We start from the raw sequence: 11,302 nt of genomic DNA, 5'->3' as shown, positions 1-11,302 counted from the left end.
AAAAAAAAAAAAAAAAAAAAAAATCCAAAGAACAACTCACTTGAAAACAACCCGCTGTTTCCCAAAACATGTTCCCTGAAGAGAGAGCTCTACAGTCCACTAAGTCTGGAAAACCCTTCTTGTTAAGGAGGCTCACCACGCACACGGGCTATAAAAGTTTCTGAGGAGTCTCAATGCAAACAAATATTACTTATTTGGTCCAGCATTACACTATTTTGGACTTCAAAACCTGTTTTTTTGTAGTTGTTTTAGTATACCTATCAACATTCCAAGATAGTAAAAGTTCCTCAGAATACTTTCATAGTGATCCACAATAAATATAGAAGATAGATATTTTTACCTTGTATTATAGATTTTACCTTGTATTAGCACCAATGTGAAGAAAATATAAAAATAGGATCATTATTAGAGCCAAACATTTGAGGGGGTGGGAGCAGAAGCTGTTGATTCAATTCTGCTGAGGATTTTTTTTTTAGCATGTGGGGAGGAGAGTCCCTTATTTTAAAACAAGGCCTGCTCAGGACATTCTAAGGCAATCTAAAATGACATAAATGACTGTGCCACAAGGGGAGCCATTATCCACCACATGTGGCAGATAGTTTCTAATTAAAATAGGGAATATTTAATCAACATTTTATTTCAAAAATACCCATGTAATTGCAACCAAAATAAGAACGAAAGTACTATCCACTTTAAAATTAGTAAAATAAAGGTGTAAAGCTTTTTTTATTATTATTAGAGCATCTCACCTGATCCCTGACACGATATTTTTGTATAGATCAGTTCATAAGTATTTGAGGAGGATGGGGTAGGCACAATTGGTCAAAATGAAAATTTAGTACAAAGGCAAGCAACGTTTCAAAGATGAAATATCAAATTGCTTTTACTAGCCTACCAGTGAATGACCCCAGCATGAATTCAACAAATGCTAGTGTTCTGCCCCAATTCTATAGTGAAGCAGGTCTAACAGATCAGATTTTAAAAGTTTCATTATTAAAATAACAGACTTTTAATCATCAGTTAACACATTGATGTAAGTTGCCTGAGAAACAACTTAGAACCAAAATAAAATAAAAATAAGATTTAGAGTTTGGAAGTGGATGAAGGGTGGTTAGACAATGATTGCTCCAGTTTTCACATTCTCACAGTTCTTAGTACAGGGTTCCAGAGTATATGCATTGATTAAAGATAGTGACAAGACAGAAATCTTATTTATTTATTCACAGAGAAAACTCATATTTTATTTGCCTTTTTCTATCCGTACGGTAGAACATAGGAGCACAATAAATGTCTGAGTGAATATTTGAATGAAATACAGATGGTAGAAAACCTAAAACGATAGATTGCTTAGAATGGTTTTCAAGAATTATAAGGGAAATGAACTCACAGTACAAAATTTTATAATTACTAAAATTATGTTTGTAGCCAATCATTTTATATCTGTCAATTTAAATCTTATGGGTCTTTTTTATCTCTCTTGATAGTCAAATTTTATAGTCTTTTAAATAAATCCATTTAATTAAAATGTTAAAAAAAAAAAAAAAGAAAAGAAAACCTAAAACGAACATGGTCAATTGCAAATGGCCACAAATTCTTCCCAGGCCTATATGCTCACTCCTGTGCAACGTGACTGTGCCACTCCTGTCATCAAGAAGTGGAGTCTATCAATGGGCACGCACAAAAAAAGAATGAATAAGGCCTACAATTTCATTGCACAACAGGGTGACTGTAGTCAGTAATAACTTAACTGTACATTTTAACTAAAAGAGTGTTGTTAACTGGGTTGTTTGTAACACAAAGGATAAATGCTTGTGGAAATGGACACCACATTCTCCATGATGCACTTATTTCATATTGCATGTTTGTATCAAGATATCTTATGTACTCCATAAATATATACATCTACTATGTACCAACAAATATTAAAAATTTAAAAAATTTTTTAAATAGGCCGAGCACTTTGGGAGGCCAAGGTGGCACATGCCTAATCCCAGCTTCCAGGTGACTGAGGCGCGAGAATCACTTAAACCTGGGAAGTTGCAATGAGCCGAGATCATGCCACTGCATTCCATCCTGAACAACAGAGTGAGACTCTGTCACACACACACAAAAAAAAAGTAAAATGAATAAATAACCTAAAAGAAGTGGAGTCTATTTTTCCACACGAATCTGGGTTTCACCATGTGACTTCCCTTTGTCAACAGGACATTAGCAAACACAACACAAGCAGAAGCTTGTACACTGGAGCTTACCCTCCTTTTACTCAATGGAACCCTGCAACCACCACCATGTAAATAAGCCCAGGCTAACCTGCTGGATGATGAGAGAAACATGGCCATCAACCCAGCTGACATGCATCAACCACCAACCATATAAATGAGGTGTGCCAAGACCCAACTGGTCTGTCTGCCAATCATCAGACGTGAGAATGAAGCCATATAGCCCCAGCTAAGTTAGCAGAGACCAAAAGAATTGTCCAGCAAGCCCAAAGAACTGTGAGAAATGAAACCTTTTTTCAGTTCACTAAGTTTTGAGACTTCTGTTTATACATTTAATACAGCAAAAGCTAACAGATATGGACAGGTTACAAACTTTGGGAAAAGTCCATGCATATGTTTCTATTCTCAAATAGACTTTCATGATACAGTTTCATATTATATCACTAACCTCAGGGCCACAGCATTAGAGAAATGACATGACCTGTTAAAATATATATAATGCCACATGGTCTTCAAACCTTTCAGACAACCTGCAAGGATACAGATGAAGATGGAAAACAGAATTATACAAGTAAAAAGAATTCCAAAACCAAAGACGAAAGAACAGGGATGCTTTAATCCTTTGTCAGTGTTATGTATATGTGTTTAATAAAGTTGAACAGATGCTAAAATATTTGTGAAAGCTACAAAGTACTATTACAAAGATAAACACTATCACTACAAAAATCACAGAAACAGCTATATTAATTTGCCATCTTTTAGTTTCTACAGAATTTAAAGCAAATTATTTTGGTTGCCCTGATTGTAATTTAAGAACAATAACTAAAACAGAAAACTAAGCTCATGAGGATACAAACTCAGCATGAACTTGGTTTGGGTTCCACAGCTAGTGGTGGTCAGGACCATCAGGTTGTACAACCTAGGGACTGCCACTCACATCACTGAATGGCTGCAGTGCACAGCTTCTACCATCATATAAAACATAAAACACATACAACATTACTATATATATTCTTTTATCAATTAAAAATGGTGCTAATTAATTACCTAGAGGACAGTATTCTCATGAATTTCTTTTTTTTTTTTTTTTTTTTTTTGAGACAGAGTCTCATTCTGTCATCCAGGCTGGAGTATAGTGGTGCAATCTCGGCTCACTGCACCCTCTGCCTACTAGATTCAAGTGATTCTCCTGCCTCAGCCTCCCAAGTAGCTGGGACTACAGGCGTCCACCACCACGCCCTGCTAATTTTTTGTATTTTTTTTATTAGAGACGGAGTTTCACCATATTGTCCAGGCTGGTCTGGAACTCCTGACCTTGTGATTCACCTGCCTCGGCCTCCCAAAGTGCTGGGATTACAGGCATGAGCCACCACGCCCAGCCATGAATTTCTTTAATGCTGCTAAATGTATTTTCCAAACTATATTACATGCTAAATACTAAGGGTCAGGCCGGGTGTGGTGGCTCACGCCTGTAAACCCAACACTTTGGGACCCCGAGGCGGGTGGATCACCTGAGGTCAGGAGTCAAAGACAAGCCTGGCCAACACGGTGAAATCCCATCTCTACTGAAAATACAAAAAACTAGCCAGGTGTGGTGGTACACATCTGCAGTCCCAGCTACTCAGGAAGCTGAGGCAGGAGAATCACTTGAACCTGGGAGACAGAGGTTTCAGTAAACTGAGATAGTGCCACTACACTCCAGCCTGGATGACAGAACTAGACTCTGTCTCAAAAAATAAAAAATAAAAAAAAAAAGTAAAATAAAAGTCAGATTTGTACCATTTTCTCTATCAACTTCACTCTACCTTGTCTTCTCACATTTTTCTAGATCTTTTGAATACTGCTTTTGGACTAGTTTTAACTAGATCAAAGATTTTTCAGAATATAAAAGGTAGAAAAGGGAACTGAAGGATAGTTACTGAATTACAAAGATGTCAAGTACAGGCCGGGCGCGGTGGCTCAAGCCTGTAATCCCAGCACTTTGGGAGGCCGAGACGGGTGGATCACGAGGTCAGGAGATCGAGACCATCCTGGCTAACACGGTGAAACCCCGTCTCTACTAAAAAATACAAAAAAACTAGCCGGGTGAGGTGACGGGCGCCTGTAGTCCCAGCTATGCCGGAGGCTGAGGCAGGAGAATAGCGTGAACCCGGGAGGCGGAGCTTGCAGTGAGCTGAGATGCGGCCACTGCACTCCAGCCCGGGCGACAGAGCAAGACTCTGTCTCAAAACAAAACAAAACAAAACAAAAAACAAACAAACAAAAAAAGATGTCAAGTACAAAACTTTTCTCTACAGTTCTGCTTTCCTCTGCTCTGCAGAAAGCACTGTCATCTCGTAACAAGAGCAGGTTCTATTGAACTGAACCTACTGAACTTAGTCAAGATGGTCCCCGACTCAGATGGTTCAACTCATAATTTTTTGACTTTACTAGAGGTTTATCAGGTTGAAACCTCACAGTTAGGTCAAGTGGCATTAGGATTTAAGATGGTTCGCTTCCTTGTAATTTTTTTTTCAGTGGGCTTCTCAGAGGTTGTTTTGTTTTGTTTTGTTTTTGAGAGGAGTCTCGCTCTGTCACCCAAGCTGGAGTGCAATGGCACGATCTCAGTTCTCTGCAACCTCCGCCTCCAGGGTTCAAGAGAGTCTCCCTACCTCAGCCTCCCAAGAAGCTGGGATTATAGGTGCCCACCACCATGCCCAGTTAATTTTTGCATTTTTAGTAGAGACGGGGTTTCACCATGTTGGCCAGGCTGGTCTCAAACTCCTGACCTCAGGTGATCTGCCCACCTCGGCCTCCCACACTGATGGGATTACAGGCGTGAGCCACTACGCCCAGCGGGTTATCAGAGTTTTAAATGCATTTTCAACTTAAAAGTATTTTTGACTTACAGGTTTATTAGGATGCAGCCCTAGTGTAAGTTGAGGAGCAGCTGAAGTTAGTGAGGAGTCATCATGACCAAATCAACAAGTTTGATTCCTGAGCAAACACTTTAACATTAATTTAGCTTTATTATCCACAGTTGGTTTTTGCTGTGGTTTATATTAAGTAAAACTACATTCCAATATTGGTACCTCTGCTCTTCCTTCCCCTAGAATACTGACTCACATTAGGTCAATTAATGTCATCTCAACCAATGATTTTGGTGAAAGCAATTTCACACAGCAGTATGTGGGCTGATCCACTTGACACCACCAAAATATACAGTTTCACTACATGATTCTAATAACAAGCATTCATCAATGGAAAACTTGTTTTTTCTGAATTTCATATAACCTAATTACTAAATTTTTATTTTTGTTTTTTGGGGTTTTTTTCTTTGAGACAGGATCTCGCTCTGCTGCCCAGGCTGGAGTGTAGTGGTGTGATTTTCTTCATTTTCAAAGAGACATGGGCCTTGCTATGTTGTTCAGGCTAGGCTCAAACTCCTGGGTTCCAGTGATCCTCTTGCCTCGGCCTCCTGAATAGCGCCATGGCTACTTACTAAACTTCTGACATTCCAAATAACTAGCATGTACATGACAGTACCACAGATAAGGACGCTGGAAGATAAATGGGGTACAAAATACATTTTCAGTTTCTCAGCATGAGTGTTAATGTCATATTCTAAGAAGTGCTGAAAACTTCTGTTCTCAAAAAGGGTGATTAACAAAATGAGGTCCTTGAATATACAGGAACAAATATTTTAAAAATCTGCAAGACCTCTATGCTGAAAACCAAAAAGTATTACTGACAGAAAATAAAAAGACAAATGAAGGGGAATACCATGATCAGACCGGAAGACTCAATTGTAAAGGCATCAATTCTACCCTAACTTATCTATAGTCTCAATGTAATACCAAGCAATATTCTAGCAGGTAACTCTTTGAAACTTGAAAAGCTGATTCTAAAGTTTATATGGAAGTGTAAAGAGCCATGGAAATCTTGAAGAACAAAGCGAGCAAACCGATTACAGATTATTGAGATTAATTATAAGCTAGGCACAGTGGCTCACACCTGTAGTCCCAGCTACCCAGGAAGCTGAGGTGGGAGGATCACTTGAGCCCAGGAATCTGAGGCTACAGAGCACTATGATCGTACCACTGCACTCTAGCCTGGCTGGTAGAGCAAGACCCTGTATCTACCAATCAATCAACAGAAAGAGTTATTATAAAGATGTAACAATTAGACAAAACAATGGAATCAGCGAGAGCCCAGAAACAGACCCACACACATAAGATTAGCTGTTTTATGACTAAGGTGACACGACAATGCAATGAGGAAGGAGTATCTTTTCCATAAATGATGCTAGGTCTTTTGGATATTTATATGGAAAAACATGAACCTTGATCTTTACCTCATCCAATATACAAAGATCAATTCCAGATGAACTACAGATTATTTTTCCAATACTTTTAGCTGCTATTTTATTAACTATAGATTTAACCATGAAAGGTAAAACAATAAAAGTTTCCAGAAGAAAAGTTCACAGAATATATTAATGACTTTGTGGTAGGCACAGATTTCTAAAACAGAATGTAAGAAACAGTAATCATAAATGGATTATAAATTATAAATTAGATTACATTAAACTTAGGAACTTCTACTTACCAAAAACACCTAAGAGTGAAAAGGTAAGACACCAAGTGAGAGGAAATATTTGCAATACAGTTAGCTGACAAGATTCTTATCTACATATATAATAGTCCAACAAATCAACTAGAAAAAAAAGCAGTAAGAAATTGACAGAGTGGACAGGTACTTTACAAAAGAGGATATTCAACTGGATAAAAAGGTACTTGACATTCTTAGTCATCAGGGAAATACAAATTAAACCACAGGGAGCTACCACTACATAGTCACCAGAATGACTTAAATGAAAAAGATAGACACTACTAAGCGTGGCAAAGGATATGGAACACTGCTAGTGGGAATGTACATCAGCGCAGTAACTTTGGAACACTGGCAGTATCTAGCAAAACTGAGTATGTGCATATGTTTTGATCCTGAAATCCTAATCTTAGGTACATACTCAAAAGAAACACATACATATGCTCATCAAGACACATGAAAAATATTCATAGCATCTGTGTTCTAACAGCCTCAAACTGGAAACAACTCAAATGTCCATCCAGATGGTAACAAGATAAACAAACTGTGGTGTATTAACACAATGGAATACCATATACAGTACCACTACACACAAGATGGATGAATCTCACAAACATTATACTACAGAAAAGAGACCAGACACTATCTGATTCCACTCAAGTTCAAAAAGAAGTAAAATATATCAGTGATGTTCAAAGTCAAGACAGTGATCACCTGGGTTCATGTGGTGGGATTGGGGGACTGGCACAGTACTGATAAAGAAGGGTTTGGGGAAGATTTCTGGCTACTAATAATATTTGGCTTTTTAAAATCATGGGTGTGTTCTCTGTGAAGACTCATCAAGCTATACATTTATAATATGTATACTATGTATTGTGTATACATTATACTTCAATAAAAAGTTTACTAAATAAAATCAACTCCTGGAGGGGACACTTCAATGTAGGCTGAGACAGCTTTAACTGGGAGGACTCAAGGGATGAGAAATAGAACTGTGCAAGAATAAGCATGCTCATTTTTCTCCTACTGCTCTCTCTTCTGGATGCCATTCAGTTTCATAAAGCCAGTGTCTAAGGACAAATCGAAGGCTACCTCCCAATCTGCAGACAACAACTTCCCCACTCACAGGAATAAGATCTGAAGAATCTTATGATAAAAGGAATATGGTCCTTGCACATGCAGTTTCCTGCCTTTAAGTCTAAAGCCAAAGAAGCAAAAGTAGTCCCTGCAGCTGACATGCTCAGGTCACCAGGGTAGCAGATCACACAGATATGGAGCCAGAACCACAGCTGGTAACAAACAGGATCCATCTGCCTGGAGTTTCCTCTTTGCAATATATACTACCCAAGAAGCCTGAAGAGATGGTGACAACCAGGGTAGGTGGCTCATCAAGGACTTAAGATCCACAACCCAGGCATACACTGCCATGATTAACAAGTCCAGCATCTCATTTTATTTAGTAACAAAAGCAGTTTTCATGGTTGTACATATTACATAGTTTAGATGAAAATTCTTATCATTTAGTATAAAATTAATAATTCCTAACCTTATTTGAAAAAAAACATCTGAAAAGCATGTAATGTGATGCACATCAATGAACTGTCACACTTAAAAGATTACTGAAGCAAATTTGCATAGTATCAAAGCAAGAAAGTTTGTGATACTGTGGAAATAACCGGGAATGGGAGGCAAGAGGCCCAATATAAAACTGGACATTTAGGAGACATGCAATAAATGACAAATGAATGATAATAAGGTGATAAGGGACTTTGAGCATGTTATCTCTTCTCTCACTGGATCTGTTTCTTCACTGCTAAAATAAGATTAAAAAGAGGATTAAATGAGTTACTACATATAAAATAAAGGATAAAAAGAGGATTAAATGAGTTACTACATATAAAATACTTAGAAGAACTAGTCCTTAGCACAGTCAGTACTCAACAAATAGTAAACACTATTATTAGAGGCCAGTCCTGATTCTGCCATTCAACTCAGGTGTAACCTCAGACAAGTAACTCACCATTTTGGGTTTCTATAAAATGACAGGGCTAGTAATGGATGCTCTATAGCTCCCTATCCACCTTAGAAAATATTTAAATTTCAATTCTCAAACATCTTATGTTAGAGAATAATTCCCACACATACACATTAAAAATTATTTTCCAGGCCAGGCAAGGTGGCTCATGCCTATAATCCCCAAACTTTGGGAGGCCAAGGCAGGCAGGTCACTTGAAGTCAGGAGTTTGAGACCACCCTGGCCAACATAGCAAAACCCTGTCTCTACTAAAAATACAAAAATTAGCCAGGTGTGGTGGTGCACATCTGTAATCCCAGATACTTGGGAGGCTGAAGCAGAATAGCTTGAACCCAGAAGGCAGAGGTTGCAGTGAGCCGAGATCGCACCACTGCACTACAGTCTGACTCCATCTCAAAAAAAAAAAAACATACACCACATTATTTTCCAGACTACAACCTACTACAGAATATACACCAAACATACTCACGCTATTGGGGGCGGGGTACATGTAGATATGACTGAACATCCAGACTACCATTTAAAGTGGAAACTATAACCTGAGCACCCATCAAAAAAGGAATATATTCAGAATAAGGAAAGGAGCCCTGGATGATGATTAAGATTTTGTTCTATTCCTGACACTGCTGACAATGTTAATACCTTACTCCTCTCTCTCTCTTCGTCTATTTACTTATTTGTAAATTGAGAGATGTTGGGATAAATCACCACTAAGATCCATTTGAGACTTCCTTTACTTTTTCCCTCCTTCCAAACTAGAATGTTGTCCTAGAAACCAAAACTGTTCCTAGAAAACCAAAACTACAGCATCAATAAATGTGAGAACTGGCCAATCTCTCAGCCTGAACAGTCCCAATTTGAGGATGGGTGATAATGGCACCAGCCTTTCAGACGGGCCCACACTGAAGTTCAAGAACCAGCAGACTCTATTATGTCTGCTTTCCAGAATAATATATATTCTCCTACCTTTCTCTGTAGAGAAGGGTAGGAAATGAAAATTAGCTCAATATACTGATTGCTACTTTTTACACATCATTACACAATAACTGATGACTCCTTCCTACCACAGTATTTTTAATGGCCTACATTTATTCAGTACCTACCATGTGATGGGCCTGGTCCTAAGTACCTTAAAGCATTCTAAAGTTAGAAGACAATTTTAGGTGATTTCCAGGTAAGAAAACTATTTAAGGATTGGAAAATGCATGGCTAAATTCATTTCCTTAGGTTCAAGATCTCTCCTTGCAAAAAAAATTTTAAAAAAAAAAAAAAAAAAAAAACAGAATCTTATTTCATTAATTGGTCTTTAAGAAAAAACACACAAAAGTGAAAATTGAATTTTAAATTCTGATGCTCCACATCAAGAAAGTAATTTATACTCTTAATACTCCCAAATGGGTTTCATTATATTCTGCCTTTTTATTTCAACCCTAATAGGAACAAAAAACAGAAAATTCATCGAAAATATACAATTAAAAGTTATTTTGTAAAAATAAAACTAAAAACCTCTTACCTGAGCATGAAAATTGGACATAGTCGTTGTCTCTATATCTTTCTTTCCTAATATCTCCATTTTCACTGGTGAATTGGGAAAATTAAATGAAAATAGTCTAAAAGTCAGGTAAATAAGTAGCTGCCCCATGAACAATACCCATCACGTAGAAAGCTGCAGAGTTTTCATTTTCACTGAACACTAGACCCACAAACTCTTCTGCAAACCTCTCCATCTCCATAGGAGACAGGTGGGAGAGTTCATTACTGTAGGCATGGATAACCGAAGCACCTCCATTAGGCTGGTGCTCTATATGAATGAGCTGTTTAAATTCCAAAGTGTCCAATCTTTTGAGGTTATTCTGAACTCGTGGCTCCTTTAATGAGACAAATGGAAACTCACTGTTCTCTGTAATTTTGGAATCATAGTTCTTGGTATCCAAATTCTTCCCAACGTAATCTTTTATGTTATCATTTAGGATGCCTTTGGTTTCTTGATCTTCAACATCAGTTAGCAATCCTGAGCAGATGGTCTGAATAGATTTGCTATACATTTTCGGACGCTTCCGTTTTCATTCTCTTTGTGTTTCTTTTCTTTTCTTCTTTACCTTTTAATTTGTAAGTCTTCCATATTTGTTTTTGGTTTCTCCTTCCCACCTGTTGGAAAAAATGTTTTTTGAAACTCCGTATTTTAATTACTTGAAAAACCATGCTTTAGGAACAGTTTTGTATAAATAAGAAGTTTACTTCTGAAAATTTACTCAGAATTATATATTTAGGACTCATTTTTTACAGAACTGATAATCAATATTTAGTCAGTCTTTTTTGAGATGGAGTCTTGCTCCGTCGCCCAGGCTGGAGTCCAGTGGCGGGATCCCAGCTCAACGCAACCTCCGCCTCCTGGGTTCAAGCAATTCTCCTGCCTCAGCCTCCTGAGTAGCTGGGATTACAGGAGCACGCCACCACGCCC

General features: G+C 37.9%; 1 protein-coding gene across 1 annotated transcript in view; it reads right to left on the bottom strand.

The window, feature by feature from the left end:
* LOC108534858 (round spermatid basic protein 1-like protein) overlaps positions 1-10,990 on the bottom strand; it is a 30,967-nt gene extending 19,977 nt beyond the window's left edge. The window contains 2 exon segments of the mRNA XM_017880413.1: positions 10,355-10,454; positions 10,456-10,990. Of these exon segments, the coding sequence (XP_017735902.1) occupies positions 10,355-10,454; positions 10,456-10,886 (531 nt within the window). The 5' untranslated portion in view covers positions 10,887-10,990.
* Positions 10,991-11,302: the final 312 nt, after the last annotated feature.

Source organism: Rhinopithecus bieti, unplaced genomic scaffold (genome assembly GCF_001698545.2).
Source record: "Rhinopithecus bieti isolate Rb0 unplaced genomic scaffold, ASM169854v2 scaffold_11291, whole genome shotgun sequence".
In the NCBI taxonomy this organism is placed as follows: domain Eukaryota; kingdom Metazoa; phylum Chordata; class Mammalia; order Primates; family Cercopithecidae; genus Rhinopithecus; species Rhinopithecus bieti.
This window is presented reverse-complemented; position numbering and strand designations above follow the sequence as displayed.